Consider the following 25,568-nt stretch of genomic DNA (forward strand, 5'->3'; position numbering starts at 1 on the left):
CAATGTCTTAATATCCCTCCCTTCATTTACTCTTCTGATATCATGTACCATCCTCCCCACAACACACACATTTGAATGACTTCTACAAAATATATTTGTTTGTACCTGTAATTACCTTTGCCAAGAATGTGTTTTTGGATGCATGTGTGTGTCTGTGTGTGTGTAAACTGGGTGCCTTCAAGTCTTGATATCGGGTATAGGTCTTAATGAGACCTGGAAATGATTAGATTTAAGGTACCCTAGCAGTTTGTTAAGGTACTGCACGTGATCTTCCAGTTTTGATTTCTCGTTGTAGATAAGAACGTGTAATGTGTGTTGTTTCCGCAGCATGGATGGTGCTGACCTGTGCTTTGAGATCGTGAAAAGGGCAAGTTCAGGTTTTGTCTACAGTGAAGCCGTCTCAAGGTACGTGGTCTCATCATATGCATGATAAGTACGAAAGCCTATTTTGCTCAATTATCAATATACACACATTTGTACTCTTCAAGCTATGATCAATTGTTGTTGAGATAGTGTGTAAATTTTGTTACAAAAATTGCAGACCCAAAAAATCAGGGTGTGCACTATACATGTACTATGTACTTCAGTATGCTGAGTTTGTGGAATCTATAAATTTCCAGAACTTACTACTGCAGGTGTGATTTCTTCCCAGCTTGAAAGATGACAAAATGTACTGGCATTTACATGTAGACATAGCATATATCTCAATAGCCCTGTCCCTTTTCATTCAAATAATTTAACAATTTCTTTTCTCCATTTAGTTTGTTCTACAACATTGCAAATTCTATTCACGTAATATAACAATCAAACAGTCGAGAAGCTTTTTTCTGTCAAAGAATTTTCAGGTTCTCAGGATTTCAAGGTGTTCTAAAAATGTAGCTTTTTTACATGTGGCGAAAACCTACCCACCAATCGAAAATTGTAGATAAACATGCAAAACTTCTTGCGTTTTTGTAAACACCTATCAGATTATCTCCTCAGTCTGTAGAAGTAACAAAACTCTTCAGTACATGTTAATCATCTCCCTTTGCTTTGTAACACAAGAAAGGATTCATTATTAACCCTGATACGATTCAAACAGTCTGAGCAATGTCTACGACCTCGGATAATTATGTCTTCTGTGAAAGCCTTATTGCTTCTTGGCTGTCATATTAATGATATACCATCGGCATCGCACGTCATCGATCTCTGACACGAGACGCCGGGAGGATATTTTCCGGAGGAAGGGGTCGCGTGAGGACCCGTGGTGCCACGGTACCACCGCACGCGCGATCTGTCTCTGCCTCGTTCCCTATCCTGTGATTCATCAAAGCTTGAGGAGCGTCAGGTTTTCCCACGGTTCAAGTGAACGCAATGTCATGGTTAGCAGATGTGTCACCGCTAATCCCGCGCTGAATACTGATATTGGAAAGGACAGAGGGTGTAGAGGATGTTTTAAAGGAATGAAAAAAAAAGTGATGGACGGAGAAACGAGTGTGAAACTGAGTGAGATAGCACATCTCAAGTACATCCTACTATAAATTCATTTTGGCTTGCAGCACTTGAATTTTGTGTAAAACTGCTGGCTTAAAGGCAACCCAATCAATATTGGGGCCTGAAAATCGGATTTTGAAAGTCAATTTATTTCGTCATTTCTATACCATGATAAGTTAAAACAACCCTATCGCAATGTATAGCGACATCTATGATGCAAAAATAGGACGTTGTTCTGATTTGAGAACTCACGAAAAATCATGCCGAAGTTTTTGTAGGCTTGGGAAACTAATTTCAGGGGATCATCGAATGGCACATTTTTGCACGGTTTTAAAATGCTCAAAGTATGAAGTTATTACACATACATTGTATGTGCTAAACAGTGTTAGTAAATGTCCCTACCATAAAGATTTCAGCATATTTTTATTGTCAATTTTTTGGGCCCTAACATTGCTTTGGTTGCCTTTAAAACACTGCTAAAATTTCAAAATTTACAGTACTGTTTTTTTCTGTTTTCTCTGTTTTCGTTCTGTTTTTCTATCAAACATGGTGGGTTAGGCATTTGGATGTATGACAGTGTACTACACAATGTACATCAATACAAATGTGTAGTTACATACATGTATAATACTCTAGTATTCTGTAACAATTTTCCCAATATTGCCCACAAGTTGTACTAGATATGACTAACAGCACGCTGAGTGTTATGTGAATACAATTTGCAATTAATGTTGAGCAACAAAATGAATGGAGAAAAGATAGATTCTAAAAAGAAATTGTTGATAATTTGAATGAAAAGGGACATGGCCATTGAGAAATATGCTCTAAATGTCAACTTGCATTTTGTCATCTTTCAAGCTGGGTAGAAATCACACCCGGAGTTGTAAGTTTTGGAAATTTATAGCTTCCACAAACCCAGCATACAGTAGTACATATACTGTAAACCCAGAAATATTTGCCGTGATTTTTAGTTTGCGATTTTTTTTGTCACCAACTAGCAATGAAATTTATCACACAACAAATGGCATTTCCAATCTGTTGCCACTATTGTTTCAGTGTTTCAACTGTAGAATTCCATGAAAATTATGTTTTGCAAAGTTTGAAATATTTCCTGTATTATAATTTTTGATTTGCACTTTTTGCGGCTACTTTACAACAAAAACTTATCACATTAACAAACGTCATTTCCAATGTGTTGCCACTATTGTTTCTGTGTCTCAATTATGAAATTCCATGAAATTTAGGTTTCTCAAACTTAAATGAATTTACAGTACAATGCATAATGTTTTATCTTGACTTAATAGATGATCTTGTCTTTCCCCTCAGCCATTACATGCGACAAATCTTGGAGGCCCTCAGGTACTGCCATGACAACAACATAGTTCATAGGGACATGAAGGTGAGTTACACTCATGTTTTACTCTCTTCAGAAAAATGTCGTTACCTCCATATAAAATGGAGGTATTGTTTTTGGTCTATCTGTGTGTGTGTGTGTGTGTATGTGTGTGTTGTGTGTGTGTGTATGTGTTGTTTTCTGTATATTTGTGGTCAGCATATCTTAAGAATTTCTAGATGGATTGTAATGATATTAAGTTGGTGTAAGGAAGATGAAGTTCAAAGTCAATTTTTAGCCCCCTGGTGTTGGACCTTGGTACTGCAGCAGAATGTTTTTTGTATCCTTTGTCCTGGACATACTATGGTCTTGTTTTTTCTGATTAAAGATTTGTATGACTGTGTGGTACCGTTTGTGGGTCTTTTACGGAAAGAAAACATGAAACTCGAGAAGTTACAAATGGAGCATGATTGCTTTTTGATTAGGTCAAGACCAAAACACATCATAACAATCCATCTGTAGCCTCCTTAGTTGTCCTGTTAATTATGGCATTTAGTACACAAAGACACATCTGTGAATAGTTTCATCAGGTTGGTAGACCATAGGATATTGGAGTTTTCTTGAACACAACCATGTAATTTTTATTTTTATCTCCCAACAAAAAACTGTGAAAAGCAAATTACAGATTGAACCCTGTGGTTGGTATCAGACACACAACTGGAAGGTTGGCAGGTAAAACTTATATGCGTAACTAAGTATATTACTGTATACAGTTAAGCATATGGTACAAAGTGACACACAAACCAACAACACTCAAGATCTCGAGAAAAATGGTATAAGATTGTTGTGACGAAACACAGTTTTAATGTACACAGTTAAGATGCAACAAAGTTGCGCCGTAACAAACAGTAACAAACAAGATGGCGCCCGCAAACAAACAAATAAGCAGGATGGCACCCACAAATTAATAAACAAACAACATTGGGGCACCAATATTTACGGCTGAGGGAAGATAGAACAGGCTCGACATTCGTCAAACTTGTAATGACCTCCCGTGCAAGAGGTAATAAATGGATGGAGACTTCTTTTGGGGAAAGCTGTACACTGATGGATTGTGGGAGCTGGGAGAACAATCAGCACTGTGCCACCATAGGTCAAAGGTTACCACGGGGTCAGGCAAGCTGATGAAAATAGGAGATTTGGGCTCCAACAGGGCAACATACTGATAGCTTTGAGCGTTTGACAGAGTCCCTAGGCCACGGTATGTTTTGTTTATAGGAAACAAGGGAAGAATAACTATTCCATGTTCCAAATCCTGCTAATTTTGTATACTCAGGAAAGTGGCTAGATATCAAAAAGGGCAGTTGAAAAAGAGGGTCTCTAAGCTGCTGTAAATTTTGGTTATACCGAAAGGGAAGAATAAGGTAAATGCAGAAATGTTTGTGGTGATTTTCTATTCTTGGTTTACGCGGTGAACTTGACTTTTCTCAGCACGAATATAAAACTACTGAAAATTTTTGCCCACCTAACCCCTTGTTTAAGCACTACATAATGTACATTATACAGTATTATGAGGCACCTGTTATGGTAAATATGCAGCTATCTTGGTTTCTGACTGGCTGTCCGTAAAACCTCACACTCCCCATTATGTGACCGTAGCTCAACAATTGTTTCAAACGCGAAGGCAAAAAACTGTGAACACGCCACCGTGAAATTAAATCCCTGCAAACTTAACTGCATTTACAGTAGCTCATCCGCCTTTTAAGCCCACTCCAAATCCTGATAATTTTGCATACCAAGGAAAGTGGCTAGATATAAAAAAGGTCAACTGAAAAGTGTTCAGACTTGAGATTAGCTTAAAAAGTGAAACGGTTACACAACGGAAAATGATAAATATTCCTCCAACGTTGAAGATCCCTCCTCAGTTGAAGGTGCCCTTCCTGAAGGACAGCATTAGATTTTACAAGCAGCCAAAGTCAAATCGATATCAAGGATCATTCTGCTTGAGTTGAGCATTGTGAAACTTGGCTGGCCTGTCCGCAAAATGAACTCAGGGTTGTATGATAAAAGGCTAAAGAAAATTCAGAACATTAAAACAGCTACTGGAAATATTCTGAATATGGCGATGAATCTGGATGATATCAAAAGTTACTTGCTCATGTTAGCATTTTTCTATTATGATTTTATACTTTGGGCATTTAAAAAGAGTGCAGAAACAAACCCCACAAGGAGTCCTTTATATATTGGGACCACCAAAAAATCAACGCCCAGATTTTTAATGAGTTCACACCACACAACGACATCGCATCTTTGCTCCATGAAGGTCAATACGCAACGGGATACTATATATCATAGTGTTATTTAAACTTCAATGTATAGAAAGTACTTAGAATTGAATGTGAGAATCTGACTTCTAACGTTTTGAAACTTTTACTTTGGGCTCCTTTAACTTTGATTTATTTTGTCAGTGATCAATTTGATTGGGATAAGATGAAGTCTGTATTAGTCAGTGATGTTGCATGCCAATCTCGAATCAGCACATCATGAGATACTAATCACTTTGATGAATTGATATCGTAAAGAGTTAGATTATTGAAGGGTTAGAAATTACACGTTTGACGTGAGAAAAGTTTCTTGGTAAAGATTGAATTTGATTGATGGAACTGATTAGATGTGAGTTCACCAAACATCCAATAGGTGACATAACATGTGTGAAGACGTTTATAATTATACAGGTACCAACTTATGCTAAAGGTCCCAATTGAAAAGAGGCCCCGCCGGTTAGTTAACTGGCTGTTTTTTGCACTTTCGGGCATTACTCCTACATGTACGCGGTCCTGTGGGACACCCTACAGCTGCCGGGCTATTTTGGGGCCGACCGGGACCCCGAATAATCTTAACTCGGACTTTAAACCAATGCGGGACCCGGTAACAAATAGACGTTGTGTGCAACTTGTGTAAGCACCGGCAGGTACTCACCCGGGACCTGACAGTCCACCGTGACAAATTTGTGGCTTTAGAGCCTGGCCAGGACTACAACCCCTACGGGCACACTACATGTAGTACTGGCGCAATTGGGACCGAAGTATTAGATGGTCACAAGTAGTATAATATATGATACACGTATATGGTTTGTCAGATGCACTTATATGATTTGTCAGGCACCCAGTTTGTTGTAAAAAGATCTGTCATTGATCCAAAGCTTCGCACCGATTCCTTACACATCAAGCAGGTTTCTGAAATGAGATGAATGTATTTTATTGTTTCGCACATCATGATGGGTTATCGTTCTTATTGGCCATGACATTGTAACAGATTGTTCCCCCATAACACCGCGTGATATTACAAACATTTTCTTCTGTTGGCCTAAGGTCCTAAAGAAAGTTTTCCTGAGTCCCCAACCCCTAAATTTAAAAGAAAGCCAAGATGCTCTCAACCCCTTCCACACTTTCACATTGTCATTTTCAGTTTGTCGGTCCCTTCAAGGTACGTCCCACCAATTTTTACTGCATCAAAACTGACCACAAAATGTTCCAACCAGCCAGTAAAACTCTAGGTCATCAATGGTCATATTGTTTTCCTAACAAGACGCCCACCTAACCCAAGAAATAGGGGGAAACATCTTAATTGTCAGATTTTATCTCTTCCTGAATCCCCAGGACTTGTGGTAATCCCTCGGAGTTCCCAGATATCGAGGTCAGATGGGTTTTTGACCCCTTTTTAAGATGTTCTCTGCGGACATTATCCCACTCATCTTATGCGCGGCGTCGTGCGTAGCTCCCTGGACACTTAGAGATAATTACCACCCTTAAGCCTGCTGCCATTTCCTCTTGTGAATCGCGGCAAGTTAGCTTAATTCCGCTCCTCAAATGCTGCGGATCCTCTGGGTAAACCTTAATTGGATGGAGCTTATTCAGACCGAGAGTCCCAGTTGAATAATTTTGGCATGCGCTACTTCTGTAAACGTATTATCTCCTAACACATTATCATTCTGTGTAAACCTACAGTTACTTAAGCGGTCCGCTGTGGGTGGTGGAAGTGAGTTACCGCGTGCCTACCGGGGGTATGATTTCAGGACATGTGGGAGGCATATTGTTAAATTGTGCTGTGTAAAAAAGAGTCAATAAACACTTTATGTAAGGAGGCTATTTCTATGTAATGGGTTCAGCAGAGGGTCGAGTCGTAAAGGTGTGCAACAAAGAGGCTATGAAAACTGGGATGGTGTCGTCATTTTTGCTGTGTGGGCAAAAATAAAAGTTTCATTGCATAATTTGAAGTTTTGACAGTATTGCCAATGGTGCTTGCAATACACTGTATTTGTAAGACACGTATATGCAACATCTAGGAATATCAAATGGTAGTTTGCTTCTGAATACACAAGGACAATTATTGCTTTAAAACCTAGAATTAACCGATCATTTAATTTTGTACAAGTATGTGTAGGCCACACACTTTGAAATTTTGATATCAAAATGTATCTGTTCATAGGCAGAATTGATGATTAACTAGACAATAAAGTTATAGAACCTATAGATAAGGCCAAAACAATTTATTTTCTTGGTTTTCATACATTTTCAAGTTAAATTCCAGCAAGGGGACATAATGAAAATAGAGGCATGAAAGGAAAACTTGCCTACCGTAAATGCATTTAAGTTTGCATGGTTTTAATTTTGCTGTAGGGAGAAAATGGAGTGTTTGCGGACCGGGTTTTAAGTTCGCGTTTGAGATAATAATAGTCAAGAGGGTAGGGGGTCAAAAAATTAGTGATGGTTTTAAGTTCGCGGCGAAGAGCTTGCCGTGAAAACCGCGAACATTATTAAAACATTGTGAACATTTCTACATTTATGATTTACAGTACCTTTATTCCAGACTCTGTTTTTATGCTAAAATGTTTTTATGCTGAAATTTCAACCTAGCAAAATTTTTTTCTTTAACCTCTGAGAACCAACAAACTAAATTGCTGTGGCCTGAAAGGCATATGCACAATTCCATTACTGTTGCAGTTTACTACAGTGATGTGGTATACTTTAAGTGTTAGGGCATCCTTGCTATAGCCTTGTGGTCACATCTCCACTGGTTTCAGCATGCACTAAAGCCAACCATGGCTATGGGGTTATTTTATGTGAGAGAAAAAACACTTTTAGTTCTTAGATAAGGCCACAAGTTCACTGGCTGCGATTTGAACTTGTTTTCAGCAAGATGTAGGAATGTATGTGTAAGTTCTCTTAACAGAATGTTATGTGGCATTGCTTGTACCTTATTAATGCCACAAATCCAAATTCACTGCCAGCCCTTCCGAAAACTACTGCAAAATGGAAGAATACATTGTCATTATTGTGATAAAATACACGCACAGGAGTGCATTATACTGGGGGATGTTGGGTTGGAGATCTCGGAGTCCTTGGACGTATCTTTTCAGGGTGGCAGAATTTTTGTACCCTGGTGGAATTAAGTTTGTTAAAAAAAGATAAAGCCCTCTCGCACCGACGGTGCATAGGGCGGTGCCCATCTCCATTTCAGCAGCCCTTGGGCCACACAACTTTGTGCAATCACCACAGCAGGGGGCTAGTCCACTAGTAGTGGTGTGTGTTTAACTACCACACTCTTTCCAAAGTGCTGAGTGCTAAGCAGAGAAATTAGTATGTACCATTTTTAAAGTCTTTGATATGACTCTGCCGGGTATCAAACTCCTGACCTACATGTGTACCGTATGCAAGGCGAACATTCTTCCCACTTGGCCATTGCACCGGTCCATATTATGTTATAAAATGTTAGCTAATGAATAAAAGTTTTTTTGAGAAGTTAATTCTAACCCAGAGTTTTTTCTCCTCCCTTCCAGCCACACTGTGTACTCCTAGCTACCAAAGAGAACTCTGCACCATTAAAAATAGGTGGATTCGGAGTTGCCACAAACGTCCCAGACAATGCATTCGTTTCCGGAGGTAGGTGACATCTTTTTATTCCTAAACTGATTATGAAAATAGTTTTTTCTCCAGGAAAAACAGAACATGAAGACAGCAAATGAGGTCACAAAGTCGAGTGTGTAAAATGTGACAGAATTCAAAGGATTCATTAAGAAACAAAACACTTTAGTGTAGCGATAAAAGAGAAAATTAAACATTATGGATTCTTAATCTATTCAACTTTACAGCAGTCAAACATGTACAAGTGACCACTTCTACATAAGGACCACCTGGCCAATGTGACCACTTTTTGGTGGTCCCTGAGATGATTTTTCAAATTGAAACAGGCCTTAAGAATCCTGTCTATTAAGTGACCACCTGTCCACATAGACCAGGTTTTCTCAGTCCCCTGAGTGGTCTTCTTGGCCAGTTTCGCTAGGAAATAAGAAACACAAACACTGCAAATGAGGTCACAAAGTAGAGTGATTTAGTAATATGTAGAATGTTAGAGATTTGAAAAATACTTGGAGACATCACACTGTATGGACTTTTAATATATTCATTATATTTGATCCCAATTTGTACAGAGTAAAATACAATTTTTCACAATTGAAAATTTGAAGCTCATATTCATTGTACACATGCAACATAAACCGCATTCAAGGTTCCATATTCTGTGTGCTAGTGTGGATTCTGAAGATTTTCTTCTCGTCAGGTCGTGTCGGGACTCCCCACTTCATGGCGCCGGAGATCGTGCGGAGAGACCCGTACGGGAAGCCCGTGGACGTGTGGAGCGTGGGCGTGATGCTGTACATCCTGCTGAGTGGCAACCTGCCCTTCAACGGCACCAAGGACAGGCTCTTTGATGCCATTGTCAAGGGCAGATATCATGTAAGTGTTGATGAGGATCGTATTCTCAAGCAGGCTATTAGCTAGCAGGGCGTCAGGGCGTCTTCTGGATGCCCTACACTTAGAAAAAGGTATTATTTTGCAGGGGACGCCAAGGACAGGCTCTTTGATGCCATTGTCAAGGGCAGATATCATGTAAGTGTTGATGAGGATCGTATTCTCACGCAGGCTATTAGCTAGCAGGGCGTCAGGGTGTCTTCTAGACGCCATACACTTAGAAAAAGGAATTATTTTTCAGGGGACACCCAAAGAACACCCTATTTCCCTGGTAACTACATACGCATGTACATGTAATATGTAACAGTCTTGCAGCGGTCCTAGCAGGCATGGACTGCAGTACATGTACACATGTTTGTTTACTAACAACGGGGTGTTACACAGAGCCCAATATTTGAGCATGACAATTTTCAGTTAGCTGCAACATTTTGGACAATTCCGTGAGAAGTCCTTGCATGACTTTGATCTTACAAAAGCTGCCTTTAGTTAGATCTTTTAATGCTTCACTCCGCATGTTTTAGCTCCTGTTGATCTTTCTAGAGCAATGAGAAGCATACTATCTTTACACCCGATGGCCATTAAGCTATAAGGAATGGTGGTTAGGCTCATTGTTTGTGAATCTAGTTAGAGATCCTTGGAGAAGAGAATAAGACGTGATTTACACCAGCAAAATTTCTGGGCCTATGACAATGGCTTCAAACTGTTTTAGTTGCTCTTGGTCATTCTAGAGCAACTAAAAGCATAGATCTTTACACACGACGGCCATTAAGCCGTAAGGAATGGTGGTTTGGCTCATCATTTGCGAATCTAGTTAGAGATGATCCTTTAGAGAAATTAGACGGAAGAATAAGACCCGATTTACACCAGGAAAATTTCTGGGCCTATACAGCTTCAAACTGCTCTTGGTCATTCTAGAGCAATTAAAAGCATAGATCTTTACACACGACGGCCATTAAGCTGTAAAGAATGGTGGTTTGGCTCATCATTTGCGAATCTAGTTACAGATCCTTATACTTTTATGGGGTGGAAAAAACCTGAGTTACACCAGGAAAATGACATGAGTGTATGACAACGGCTTCAAAATGTTTTAGCTGCTCTTGGTTATTCCAGAGCAATTAAAAGCATAGATCTTTACACCCGATGGCCATTAAGCTATAAGGAATGGTAGCTTGGCTCATCATTTGCGAATCTAGTTGCAGATCCTTATAGGGTTGAAAAACCCGAGTTACACTAGGAAAATTTCTTGGTGTGGGACAACATTGGCTTCAAACTGTTTTAGCTGATCTTTGTCATTCTAGAGCAATTAAACGCTTAGATCTTTACACACGACGGCCATTAAGCTGTAAAGAATGGTAGCTTGGCTCATCATTTGTGAATCTAGTTAGAGATCCTTTAGAGAAATTAGACAGGAGAATTAGACCCGATTTACACCAGGAAAATTTCTCGGCCTATACAGCTTCAAACTGCTCTTGGTCATTCTAGAGCAATTAAAAGCATAGATCTTTACACACGACGGCCATTAAGCTGTAAAGAATGGTGGTTCGGCTCATCCTTTGCGAATCAAGTAACAGATCCTTTAGTTATAGGGTGGAAAAAAAATGAGTTACACAAGGAAAATTATACGACAACGGCTTCAAAATGTTTAAGCTGGTCTAGGTCATTCTAGAGCAATTAAAAGCATAGATCTTTACACACGACAGCCATTAAGCTGTAAAGAATGGTAGTTTGGCTCATCAGTTGTGAAACCTAGTTATCTATCCTTAGAGGAGAGAATTAGTTGTGGCAGCCGTGGGCGGACCCTTAATCCTCTAATGAACGAGATCATCCATGTGCAGAGGTCGCTGGGCTTGACAAACTTGTACCCACTTAGTAAATGTGACAGGAGTGGGCTCAACATGTCAGGTGCCCTTATTCCAGCTGAGTGGTTACATGTAGGTTAACTCTGCATCTGAACTGTGTGTAGCTTTACGCAAGGTGCATCGTTAAATAGGTTCCGAGGGCTAATTATGTACAGCATGTAGAATTATTAAGAAAAAAAGGATGCATACAGTACTATACACTTACTAAGATAACATTGAAATTTTTTTTTTATAGTTTTCAATGTTAGAATGTAGCATTTTATCAATTCATGTTTCATATTTTGCTTCCTATAGACCACGTGTGGTCATCTGTGCATTTAGCCCACCTGGGCAGAAATATGCAATAAAGACTAATATTACTATTATATACGGGTTAACAAGTGGAACAAAGAACTATCCTAAGAAGAACTACTGCGGAATACAATCTAATCTTATTTTTTAATATTCAGGGCAATGCAATATTTCTGGTAAATAGTTGTCTGAGAAAGGCCTTTCTAGACAATTTTGTTAATTTTCCACCCACTATTCATCTATGATTTCTCTACTTGCTCACATACATATTTTTCATCCATGGTTTCAACAATTTTTGTTCTTTGAAGATATTAGTGTTAAAAATACATTAAAACTCAGCAAAAATACTTTGATTTTCCACCCAACTATACATGTGTATATGCATTTCTGATTTCCCTATATACTTGACTGCTTATTCATTTTTCATCCAATCTCGTACCAACCAACATATTTTTTGTCAAAGATTATATTTTTATATGTGCTAAAAAAAACATTAAAAATCAGCAAGAATGCTGAGATTTAGATGTGAGGAGGGACTCTGAAAATGGAATACAAGCTGAGCTTCTGTAGATTAGGTTTTGTACCTGCTAACTCCTATGTGGCATCTGATCGATGCTCTAACATTCTACCAGCGTTTTAATCAGAGAGTTTCTGCATCAACTGTAGCACTTCAAATCTAGCTTCTTCCCAGTACCATCATTTCTCCAGTTTCCACCAAATGAATCCAGATATTAAAGCAATATTAGGGCCAAACAAATGGAAATAAAAAAAATGCTGAAGTCTTTGTGGTAGTGCCATTTACTAACATTGTTTAAATAGCACATTTGCGTAATATTAATAACTTCATACTTTTAGGCTTCTTGCAAAATCATGCCGCACGATGATCCCCTAAGTTTCGTGAGCCTACAAAAACTCTGGCCACGATTTTCAGTGATTTCTCACATCACAACAACGTCGTATTTTTGTATCATGGACGTTGCTTTACTGTACATTGTGATAGTGTTGTTTGAACTAATCATGACTGTATAGAAATGACTAATTAAATTGCCTTTCAAATCCGATTTTTCGGACCCCAATATTGTTTGGCTTTCCTTTAAACACAGAAAATTGTAGCACAAAAATTGTGTCACTGCTTGTTAAGAATATCTAGGAATTGTTTTGCAACTTTGCAGAGCGAAGAAAGTGTATTGATCGAAAGAAAGTCGATTTCCCGGAGCTTTCTTCTCGCACGGGAAATTGGACAAAGGGCTACATTAAGAAAACAGCCAGGCAAGGGAAATCTAGCGTCCTTCACTAGGTGTTATCGGACCTGAGAAATGCAGCTCTCTCGGTCTGTTGGTTCGTGCAGATTGTGAAAGCCTTTGAAGTAGTGTGAAAAAACATAACAATACATGAAAACAGAGCCAAACCTACAACATGTAACATCTATTCCATCAGGGTACATGATTCCGCCACGCTGAAAAGATACGTCCAAACAGATCTCAAACCCAACGCCCCCCAGTATAATGCACTCCTGTTTACCTAAACTGTGCATACACTGTACCTGGGGGGTGCTGTACTAGAGATATCTCAAACCCTCCGTTTTTCAAAGTGGCGGATTTATGTAACCCAGTGGATTTAGGTTATATCTTGATGTTTTCAACTTTGGGTAGTGGATATGGTCAAATACAGTTGCAAGTTTTTCTCCCATTCCCAAGGTTTTTGTTTTTCCTTCTAGCTTACCCCTCACCTTAAATTGTGAGAAACAATTAGACAAATTGGAATGGCCTAATGTTTCTAGACTGGGGAAATGTGAACTAGCAGATCTCTGAAATACAGGGAGGTTTTTTTTTCATTTTGCCGTACGGGTAAAGTGTTTTCGAAATGATTAGTGAAGCAATCACTTTTCCAGCACTAGTGGGACTGAGAGTGAATTGGAAAAACATGGAGTATCTCATTTCCTGTTATACTCTCCAATAAGTATCTAGTATGTACAGCAAGCACGGTCATGGCAGTCACTTCACAGGGCTCGAAATACTGGGTGCATGTGCACCGTTGTGCACCCAAAATTTGGACAGAAAAAAATTCAAAGCTGGAGATAGCCCTGCCTCACTGTGACCTAAATTGGATTTGTGTTACCCTTGACGTTTGTATGATTAAAAAGACAATAAAAACTGAAAAAAAAAGATAGTTTTTTATCAATGAAATTTCGCTTAGTTGCAGCGAGGTTTTCAACCATTTAATAATAATATGCTGCAAATCCTGTGAGATAACCGCTGAACAAGAACGAAACACTAACACCAAGTTAACACTAACGCGAGTATCTCACTGAAGCTGCGGCACGTTGGCAACCTCGCTGCGGTGGAGCGACTTGACAGTGCGCTCAACATTTTCATCAACAAAAGCGAATCTTTTTATGCTTTGTGTGTTTTGTTATCTTTTTAGTCATACTTGTACATCTTGCATGATATTCCCATTATAAAGTCAAGGGTACAAGTACATGTAACACAAATCTAGTTCAGGTTTCAGCGACGCTACCAACGTGCCACAATCCAGTGAGATACCTGCTTTAACTATAGAACATCAGTCTGATACTAAGTTTTATGGCAGGACCCAGTGGCAATTTGGTCCTCCTTCAAGGCTCCTTGATTGAGGAGCTCATCAGGCGAACACTCCGGTCAAGCCGGCATCAGTCTGGGGGGTTTTACGACCCCGTACTTGAATCTAATGGCGCCCTAACTTCACGCGGTATCGCTGCCGAGCATTTACTCACCGTGATGGATTAAGTTGTGGTCAGAGAAATACTTAGGAAGAGCCGTCCAACTGGCAGTTGCGCGCCGTAGGAATTCTAATGACTACAACGACAGAATTAGGATATAACGTATCACCTAGAGAGGAGGTCGGGGTAGAACAGTGGGAAACGACACTTGTTACAGCGAAACTGCGCTGTTAGAGCTTTATTTTGCTGTACAGTCAATTTTTATGACTCTGGTCGTTGTAAAGACAAATAAAACTTGTTTTGCAAGCTGTTACAGGCCAAGATTCGTGACAAAGAAACGTATCATGATGATTACATGTAGGTGCCATGTAAAATGTGATAACATTTTAACATTTATGTAACAAAGTTATCCTTCTGACTTTTTATTATCACCTGCATGTATTGCCCTGTTAAGTTTTTACCTCCACAAAAATGGAGGTATAGTCTTACGTAACTCTGTATGTCTATGGAAATACAGAATGTATACAGTGTATCTCAAGGACCTCTGAATGGATTACGATGGTATTTGGTAGGTGTGTAGATGGGGTGAACCTGACGGTCGATGTTGGTTTTGCGCCTCCTGGTGGTTGGCCTTGGTACTGCAGCAGCAAGGTCTTGTTTTATCTGACTTTCATTTCTATAATACAAGGTATCAAGACAACAGACATTTTGGAAGAGAAGTGTGACCATGCAGGATTTTTTTGGGAGCCCTGGCCTGTTGTACTTAACGTTTTTTGTTGTTTGACTACAGATGAACCCCCGTCAGTGGGACTATGTACTGTTGTACTTACTGTGTACAGGCCTGTTGTACGTTTTGTATGACTGATGTGTTCTGTTGTTTGATTACAGATGAACCCCCGTCAGTGGGACTACATGTATGTACAGGCCTGTTGTACTGACTTTGCACAGGCCTGTTGTACTTACTGACTGTACAGGCCTTTTGTACTTACTGTGTCCTTGCCTGTTGTACTTACTCTGTTTGTTCTATCATTTCACAGATGAACCCCCGTCAGTGGGACCATGTACAGGCCTGTTGTACTTACTGTGTCCTGGCCTGTTGTACTTACTGTGTGTGTTCTGTTGTTTGACTACAGATGAACCCCGTCAGTGGGACCATGTACAGGCCTGTTGTACTTACTGTGTACAGGCCTGTTGTACTTACTGTGTGTGTTCTGTTGTTTGACTACAGATGAACCCCCGTCAGTGGGACCATGTGTCTGAGCAGGCCAAGGACCTGGTGACCAGGATGTTGGAGCTAGACCAGAACGAGAGGATCACCGTGCACGAGACTCTGCAGCATCCCTGGATCAAGGTAGGGGGAACTGATGCACATACATGTAACTGCAGTCTTTACCTTTGCCAACACAAGAGGGTTACGTTTTCGGTCGCATGAGTGTGCGTGTGTCTATGTGTGTTGTGTCTGTGTTGTGTCTGTGTGTGTGTATATGTGTGTGTGTGTGTGTGTGTATGTGTGGTGTGTGTGTTGTATGTGTGTGTTGTGTGTGTTGTATGTGTGTGTTATGTGTCTATGTGTGTCTGTGTCTGTGAATATAATAACTTGCAGCATGCCTGGGCGGATTGTCTAGATATTCGGTACGTACATGTAGGTAGGTCCTACAGTAATGAGACCTTGAAATGATTTCATTTTGGGTCCCCTAGTGGCTTGTTATTGTACTGCAGTGGAAAATACAATTTTGATATCTAATGTTCTGGTACAAATTAAGTAAAGGCACATATCTTCTTAAGACTGAAATATCTGGACTTTTTGTTCAAGATTTCTGTGAGAGACTGCAAATTTCAACTAATTCAATGAAAAAATTAGCTTGTTATACACTACCAAAAATGGAAAAGGAATTTTTTCTTGTTTTTCTTCCACACACAAACAAGAATACTTTTCTTACTTCAAGTGAAAACATCTGTCTTGCATTACTTTTTGACCCACCCTCGTACATCTGCTTTAATCAACATGGCGAGATAAAGTCCCTGAATGGAACCCAACTCAAGGAAGTTGAGCATTTTACATATTTGGGAAGTGACATATCTTCCACAGAGAAGGATGTTTGCATACGCATATCTAAAGCCTGGGGGGCACTTAACGGCCTAAGGCCAATATGGAAATCCACATTACCACACATCATGAAAAGGAACTTCTTCAGGGCTGTGGTAGAATCTGTGCTTTTGTATGGTTCTTCAGCGTGGACACTGACAAAGAAACTTGAGAACAAGCTTGACGGAACCTACACCCGCATGCTTCGAGCTGTGCTCAATAAATCCTGGAAACAACACCCCACTAAAGCGGAACTGTATGGAACATTACCATCCCTATCGTCAACCATACGAGAGAGAAGGGTACGGTTTGCAGGACACAGCTACAGAAACAAAGAAGAGCTAGTAAGCGAACTCCTACTCTGGGCGCCAACTCATGGGCATTCCTCTGTCGGGCGACCCCGAAGGACCTACATAGACCAACTTGCTGGGGATGTAGGAGCGAGGTCTGAACATCTAGACCAACTTATGGCGGACCGTGTTGCCTGGAGGGAAAGAGCAACCCTAGTCCGGGCAAGCTGCCCGATATGATGATGATGATGTGCTACATAAGATTGCCTGAATTGTTCTTGTTTGTCATTCAACCAGTTGCATGACTCTTTGACTCACCCTCGAAGATGTCAAATATTGGGATGATATTGACTCTGACCTATTCCCCCTCCAGGATCGTGAGAGGTATGCACCCAAGATCCACCTGCACGAGACCGTGGCTAGCATGACCAAGTTCAACGCCAGGAGAAAGCTCAAGGTAGGGGCAGTCGGGGTAACCCTTCTCTTACAAGTACCACGCTGTAGAGTTCATCTTTTCTAACTTACACTTAAGTTGCATCTTTAGTTATGTACACACCTGGCACAGATTAAAAGAACGTTTAGGAATGGAGAACGTTTGAAAAAGTTCATGTACATGTAGACTTTGTCCAGCAGAATTAAATATGGAGAACATTGAAAAAGGAGAATTCGATTGAGTTTTTTAATTCTTTGGTACTGGCTAAGTGTGACAGGTCATTCAGTGTCATAACCAGCTGCTGCTGTGCTGCGTGCCTGCGAAGCTGGTGTGTTACGCTGAATGGCGGTTATACCGGCTATATAGATATAGATACGTACATATACAATGATTATAAAGTCAAAAATTTTCAAGTAGTAATCATCACCAAGGCCAACAAAGCACATCAGGACAATTTTAAATTTGATTGACATATGGCTGTAACTGACAATTTTTCAAACTGTTCACAACCATCCATCATTGGAGAATTCCTGAGTGTGTTCTTTCTTTAATCTGTGCCACTGTGCTACTCTTGTTTATCATTGCAACTTAGATCCTTTGATTGCTTTTCCAATCATATTCCAAGACAAGTTTAGTGCTCTTGCCTTGTGTTCATACCTGTTTCTACGGGAGCCCATGTTACGTTGTGCGCCACATGCGTGCATGGCCTCTTATGTTTCAGCAAAATATCAGTTTTAGCTGTTTGTTTCAGTGTAGAGGCTTGTTAACCATATATAACCCATGGTAGAATATTCTCAAACCAGGGGTTGGCATATCCTTGACGCCATGATTGGATTATGGTGAATGCTATGCTGAAATCTTGTTAACTGTGAGAAATATGTGAAAACAAATACTTGCCATCATAGTATTCATTCCAACACTAAAATCAAGTGCATCAAATTTTTGACTGTCGACAGTCTTCGACCAATCACATTACAGATAAGTGACGTCAGCAAACATGTAGGTGTTAGGAAGTTTGTAACGTCTCTGTTGATTGGTGGTTGGTCAATGCCCTGACGTACATGTAGATGGCTTCGTTGATACCTTTCACAAAGTAGTCCTTTTCAGTGTCTAGTACTTTGAATTTGTACAATGTACCCTGGTGATTCAATCTTCAAATGCTGTGAAACTTCTGATGTCAGCTAACTTGGGCGTCTGTGTTCCACAAATTCGTTTCGCTTACTTTTATGTCAAAACAAAGTTTCAAGTCCAAAATATGTAGACTACCAACACAGATGAAATTTAAGGCTATATCCTCCTCATTTTAACCATATCCCTTCCCGGCTTATCCCTGTACCCAAAAATGTATTTGTTTTAGGGGAAGGCAGTAGGAAAAGGGTTAAACTAAATTAAATGCCAAAGATTTTAGATACTGGTGGCTGTAAAAGGTTAAATGTATAGCCTGGCAGTACTGGGATTTGTAACACTTCAATTTAGATTCTTTGGTCCAATCCACTTTGTAACCCTTCTACTGGCTAAAGTGCATCCCTAAGCCATATAGGAAAGGTTTGGCATTTGCAAAGTGCTGTTCCAAATTTCACATTATCAAAAGATAACGAAAATAAGGCAGGAAAATCTAGACTTGTCTAGTACAAACTGTAATTGTTAGAAGAGAGGATAGGCCACACCAATTTAATTTCTTGGTTAACAGATTTTTTTTAAATTTTAGCAAAAAAAAATCATGAAAACAGAAGGCTGGGGTAAAAACTTGCACCTGACCCTGTTCACTCCCTGAAATTGTGTGCACCAAAGTACAAACTTTCCTCTGAGATTCTATTTTCCTGTTGATTTTCCAATCTAGCATTTTTTTAAAAATTCCATTAACCAAGAAATTAAAATGGTGTGGCCTTAGGCGAGAATTTTCCTCAAACTTTTCCTTGTCAGTAAAAGTGCCTTTCTGACTGCTAGGATTATTTTGTGTATTACGAATTTAAGAAAGAAACATTGGACGTCTCAGTTTTCACCGAATCCAACCTGGCTGTCACGGAGTGTCTCGCCACCCCGAGTTTGAGAATATGCTGAGAGAATTAGAATGTTATTTTGTTTCTGTTCTGTTTTGTTCATCCTTGATTTTTCTGTGCAATCCTCCATTGCCCTGCCTGATTTCCATGACTTTCTGGCTCCCGTCTTTTGGTTGATTTGCACACAGCGACAGCAGGTATTTTCATCTGCACTTGTTTGTTTGCAAGGGGAGACAGACTGAGCTGATGTTCCTAAAAACAACAACAACGATGTCCAATGAAAAGCGGCCTGCGTGCCGATTTGAGCTTATCATGAATAAACAAAGGTTCAAAAAAAATCCAAAATAAGACCAATCGATATACCGAATATTGTAGACATCCATTTATAGCTTCTTGAGTTATAAAAAAGGTATAAAATAAATACCCGCTAGAAGTCCCATTATCGAACTTGACCTTCTTTTCTGTAAACCCTACCCAACCACTAAATATCATGCAGAACCATAGACAGCTTCTCGAGTTACATTGTATGTTGGTGCCATACAAATACACAAACACACAAAGCCCGCTGCAGTACCAATGGAAAATGCCAGGGGAACCATTTTGAACTTGACCTCCATTCCTACAACCGCTACTCACCTATCAAAAATCATGAAAATCCATTAACATTTCCGTCACTTTTTTTGCACACATTGTAGAGCTTTCCTTCACATAGATCATTCTTTTACCATTTTTATTGTAGTTATACATAGACAATTTATTTAGATAAAACTTTTTAGCATTTTATTTCCTGCTACTTTTATATATTGCCAGGCATAAACTTGCTATGGAAAAAGATGTTCAAATGGACTCAAAACTTATACCTTTTTGAATCATAACTCCTTTTCCTAGTGTCAGAAATCCTTTATTTTCTGTAGAAGGTATCGGCTCAGTCTGTGTTCTCTTGAGTTCTGTGGACTAATCTGTGCATGAAGACTGCATGGTACAAATATTTTCTATGTCATTGTGTGCAGAATTTGTTTACATTCTGTATGTGTTGATTGCTTAGATGCATGTACATGTTTTTTGTAGCCATGCTAATCTTTTTATTAGTTCTCATGATGTCGTGATGAACATAAAAGGTTTTAGTGAGATCAACACTGTGACATTATGTTTAACTTCGTAGCTTTATATCGGAACAATTTAACGGCGGATTTAACATCAGATTCTATAAAATGGGACCTTTTTCAAACTTGAGCATGACCAAGCAAGCAAACAAATTTATTTATTCAATCTGTTTATAAATCTTAAGGTTGGTCCCTTCAACTGAGTAACTGATTTCCAAGGAAGCCCTTAACAAAATCATAACAAATCAGGATTTAGTTGAGTTTCATCTAAAAATTCATATTCTAAATTGTCCTTAGATTTCGTGATTCTTCTACGATAGCACAATCTACAATGATAAGTGTCAAAAATGTTTTCCTATAGACATCTAGATAAATCAATAAATGAACATCTTAAAATATACATAAATAGATATCTTATAATATGCAAGTCTGACCCTAATAATAAGACTGCATGTCAAAAAAGGTGTAAAACTGAAAATTAGCACAGAGAATAGTTAGTCTGGAAAAGATATAAAAGTCAACGTTCTTAAAAGTCTTGAGAAAATGCCGAGATACTCAGCTACATGTACATGTAGCAGCGCTGGCCTTAATGACATACTTAAAGACTTACAAAGGATTAAGGAGCTTACACATGTATGAAGACTACCCAAGGGAGCCATCTACAATGCTCTTACTTCTAAAGCAAGGTAATTGACAAAAATGGGGCCTTCTTAAGGCAGTAATAACTGAAGGAATGCTGGTTTAGCTGTTTAAGGGCTGATGCTGTTACCGTAAATGCAGAAATGTTCACGATTTAATTTTGCGGTAGGGCGGAAACGTAGTGTTCGCGGTGTTTTTTAGTTCGTGTTTGAAACAATAGCAGCGCTACAGTTACACGATGGAATGGCTTTTCGCATTTGTTTCAAGTTTGCGGTAAAGAGTTCACCACGAACATAAAACCACCGCAAACATTTCTGCATTTACAGTATGGAGAAGTGATGTTATTGTACTGTCAGCAGGATCTTTTGACTCCCTCCTTCCTTTGTATGTTATCTACCCAGAACAGATGGAAGCCACAAAAGCGGTCTCTTCAAATTAATCTGGCATTTGCGAAATGGTTCAGTTTGTCTTCTGAGGGTAGACAGAGTTGAATACCAGTGAAGATAATGTAGAGAAGACCCTCAATGCTTCAAAGATGCATGTAAAAAAAGGATTGATGTTAAAACTTATTAGAAATACTTAGAACCTCAAAAAATGTTATCAATTGTTCTGAATAAAGAGATCTTAATACTGCAGCTACTTTTAACGTTTCCAACATATACATGTACATGTATGAATAAACATGTTCAAACTTTCATTTTCTGTTTAGAACTTTTGTGACTTGAATATATTCTTTTATTCAAAAACGTATCACAAATATTATGTTTAAACCCTTTCAGTGACTTGGAATTGACATCAAACAAGTTCAAATTAACTTTTTTTTTACAATTCTGCATGCCTACCAAATTTTTGTAAGCTAACACCACACCAAATGTCCAAGCCTATTGTTTTGCCCATTTTTGTGTTTATTTATTTATTTTCACCCACCACTCTATAATCCTTTCCTAAATATACCATTATCCGCTCCCCTGGGCAGGAAGGTTGGGTTACTTATTGGATCCAGCTGCAAGTTTCATCCCAATTACCGTAAATCCATGTAATTTCACGATGATTAAAACTTTGCAACACAATGAAAATCAAGAATTTACAGTATCTTTGGGTTTGAGATTAAAACAATAGTAGGAACACAAATGAAGATATAACTCTTTTTAACAGTGAGAGGTTGCTATGAAACCTTGTGAGATTAGGACACGGCATATATTTCAAATTTTACAGTACCTGGTTTGGGAAGTGGCATTTGGCTGCAGCTGGTGGTGATAACAAGACAGCCCTGGACTTTACAGATTGGAATGTACCATTCTGAACCATTGGGATGAAGGAGGAAAAATTCTACAGCATGAGCTGGTGGCCTCTTACTCTAGACAGCAAGGCAATTTTTGGAAAGTTTGTCGAATCTGTGCTCATCTGTTTTTTTTGGCACATTCTTTTGATTGGATTAATATCTTACTGTCTTAATTTCAATCTCAAAATTCCACTGTGCATTTTCTCAGGTACTGAACAATCTTTTGATTGGTTGAACATTCTGTACCTAGGCCAAATTTCGAAATTTTATCCAGTTGCTTGAGTAATTAAACTATTTTTGGCGTATCTTATTACCTTGATGTCTAACGTATTCTGTATTGTACATGTACCTAGATCCTACAAGACCACATTGACTTCAAAATCACTTCCTAAAGACCTGTATCAAACAAACTTTAAGGATGTTCTTGAACAAACTTATCCGTGTCCCAAGCTAAATTTAGTCTAACTTTGTGCAGTAAGAAATTTTCACATGGTGAATCTGTACCATTCCAAACTGTCATAACTACAAACTATGCAGCCATAGATTGTAGAATAACGAAATACAATATTACATTACATCCAAGAATGTCAGTCTTCATTTAAGTTCCGAGCTTGAATTTCATATCAGCCCAAAGCATGTTGACACCTAAAACGGTCCTCAACAAACATGCTCAATTTATCGTAAGTTTATCCAGTGGCATATCAACCTTGATGGAGCAAAGATGCGATGTTGTTGTGTGCCCAAAGCATGATAGAAATGTGCTAGTAATGTTGATATCATGCAGATTACCATATCCAGAATATTTCCAGTTTTAACGTTCTGAAACTACTTTCGGGCTCCTTTAACAAATATAAACAGACTTCCTAGATTATTTCAACAGAATAGAACCCTTGGCCCTCCCCCCTGTTGATCTACAGCAGGTTGAGAAGGTCCTAATGAAGACTTCCTGCCCAGGAGCAGGGGTTTGATCCCCAGTGATATCGTAACCTTAGACCTAAATAACAAGATGGCAGCTCCAGGCATGGGTAGTCCCAACTTCTGTAACAGAAAGGCCCAGCAAACCGCTCGCTGAGACTGGAAACTGAATCGTAAGTTCGGTTTAGCGTTCAGGTTTGAAGAGCATCGTGTGGGAAGGAATGTAGCCGTGTGGATGGCTTGATTGACAGGAGGTCAGGGTTTGGAAGGCTGAACTCTCAGATTGTAAACAAAAAGAGCAGGGAGAGGCTAACTCAAGTCAGCTTTAGGACTCCCTGTGGCGACTCTAAAATGTCTTCCTAGTCTAATACAGCTGTATCTGCATGAAGAGATCCAGTATTTCTTCAAAGGTTATACTGCACATGTTGTGTTTTACCAAGCAGGGTGCAGTAATGTCCGCTGTGGCCAGTCACAAGTGGACGTCCTTCTACAGCGATCCAAATGTCGCCGACTACTTCGAAGAGGATCCCACGTCTTCAGGTAAGACTTACGGTAGACGTCTTGAAGTAAACATCGCAGGAAGAGGGGTTGGGAAGTTTGGGAGTGGTTGTATCTGTGTTGGCAGTGTTTGGGTTCTTGTCACTACAACAGATGTTTGGGCGAGATAAAAATCTTTGGAAGTAAACTGTTTACTCAAGCCACTAATGCGGACATTGTGGGCTTTCAGAAGAGCTTCAAAACTTTGCACAACTAACCCATTTCCAACTCATTTCACAGATTCACTCTTCAATAGTGCAATATTTTTTTTACATGATAGAAGGTACAATACTACATCGTTAATTATGTACATATTATTTTCCTTAGTAGTGTACAAAAGATACTACTGCTAGCAGTTTACAAATGTAGGCCATCACGAAACTACCCAAAAATTTTGGACATTGAATTTGGATTAGGTGTTTAATCTCATGTTAAGAAATTTGTTTTCCAGAAAATTTGATAAAAAGGCATATCCCAATTTTTTTTTTGGGGAGGGGGGGAAATTAAGTATCGTGTAGGTTTCTTGTGAAAATATGTACAAGCCAGATGTTTTTGTATCTTGAGAATGTAGCCTGGATGCCAGGGCCCCAATCTATAATATCTATCATATGGGGATAGTTATTAATCTAAGAGATTGGGGGTCTGGAATCCTGACTATGAAAATAAAAATAGTCATACTTTTACTGTATATCTTCTGAAAAATTCAAAACAATTCTTTATTTCTGAAATTCTTAACTTTTGCTCTGTCCTGCCCTTTTTACAAATGTGGTACCTTCCTCAACCTGTCATACTAAGCTCTTTGTTGCTTCTGAATTTCAAGCAGTCACTTTTTAATTGGATCCGCGGGATAACCCCAGTGTTATGGAAAACCCTGGGATTTTTACCATGTCCTTAATGATGTCAGCTCCCTTTCTCAGTTTCTAATCTCATGCCCTTATATGGAATGATCAGGTAGAGTTTTATAACCTTTGACCCCAAAGTTCACTGAATCATCTTTTTGTGATCGTTTAGAAGCTTCGATGATGTTTTGGTTGGTATATATATATATATAGCTGTAGACAGTACAGGCAAATTTGGCACCATCCCCTGACATCACTGTAGAATGTATTACTGTAATTCTTGTTTCTTTCACTGTAACTTTATGTTCACTGTTTTCACAGTCACCTCTGTCTGTACTGTGAACTTATCATCACAGTGAAAAAACCTCAGTTGTTATTATTTATGATTCCTTCACACATCCGTTCTGTAAATCACTTGCCGCCACCGTGAAGTTAAAGTTCAGTGAAAATGTCCATTTTCCTTACACTGAGATTTTGCTACCATGAAGATAAAGTGAATTGCAGTATTCTTGCACTGGGAACATTTTGACGATAAGGGTCTGCATGGGGGGATCCCAACAACGTTTTACGCTGAATTCAGAAGAACCCCCTACATATCACGTTAAAATCAAGGAAGGCAGTTACGCAAAATTTAGTCACCTCGCTACGAATTACATAAACAAGACAACTTTCCCTACGAATCACTAGAAAACAAAATAGACTGCCTACCCCTGACAGAAAAGAGTGTGCAGACACCCTACAACTGTTGCTATCTAAAGCATCCAAGGCTACTGTACAGGCATGCCATGTGGGACTGATTTCTTCTCAGGAAGCCTTGGCCTGGTCGCTGTCAAAACAAACCAAAACCTTTCAACATAATTTCAGGACACTACGTCTGCTCTTGTATATTATTTGTTTGCAAGCCCTGAACCATTTTAAGGAATCTTTGATATTTTGAAATGTTTGGAGATTTTGGTATTTTTGAAAGTTGAACTAAATTTT

General features: G+C 39.2%; 1 protein-coding gene across 17 annotated transcripts in view; it reads left to right on the forward strand.

Moving 5' to 3' along the window:
- Positions 1-25,568, forward strand: part of LOC136423066 (peripheral plasma membrane protein CASK-like) — a 184,949-nt gene that overhangs the window by 55,403 nt on the left and 103,978 nt on the right. For 12 of the 17 annotated variants that reach the window (XM_066411073.1, XM_066411069.1, XM_066411075.1 and 9 more), the window contains exons 4-10: positions 328-405; positions 2,800-2,872; positions 8,646-8,748; positions 9,425-9,600; positions 15,692-15,814; positions 17,213-17,296; positions 23,652-23,751. In XM_066411073.1, coding sequence (XP_066267170.1) covers positions 328-405; positions 2,800-2,872; positions 8,646-8,748; positions 9,425-9,600; positions 15,692-15,814; positions 17,213-17,296; positions 23,652-23,751 — 737 coding nt within the window. The remainder of the gene's footprint in view (positions 1-327; positions 406-2,799; positions 2,873-8,645; positions 8,749-9,424; positions 9,601-15,691; positions 15,815-17,212; positions 17,297-23,651; positions 23,752-25,568) is intronic. The other 5 variants (XM_066411070.1, XM_066411080.1, XM_066411083.1 and 2 more) reach the window with 1 other exon arrangement.

The sequence above is a fragment of the Branchiostoma lanceolatum genome, chromosome 17, assembly GCF_035083965.1.
Source record: "Branchiostoma lanceolatum isolate klBraLanc5 chromosome 17, klBraLanc5.hap2, whole genome shotgun sequence".
Taxonomy (NCBI): domain Eukaryota; kingdom Metazoa; phylum Chordata; class Leptocardii; order Amphioxiformes; family Branchiostomatidae; genus Branchiostoma; species Branchiostoma lanceolatum.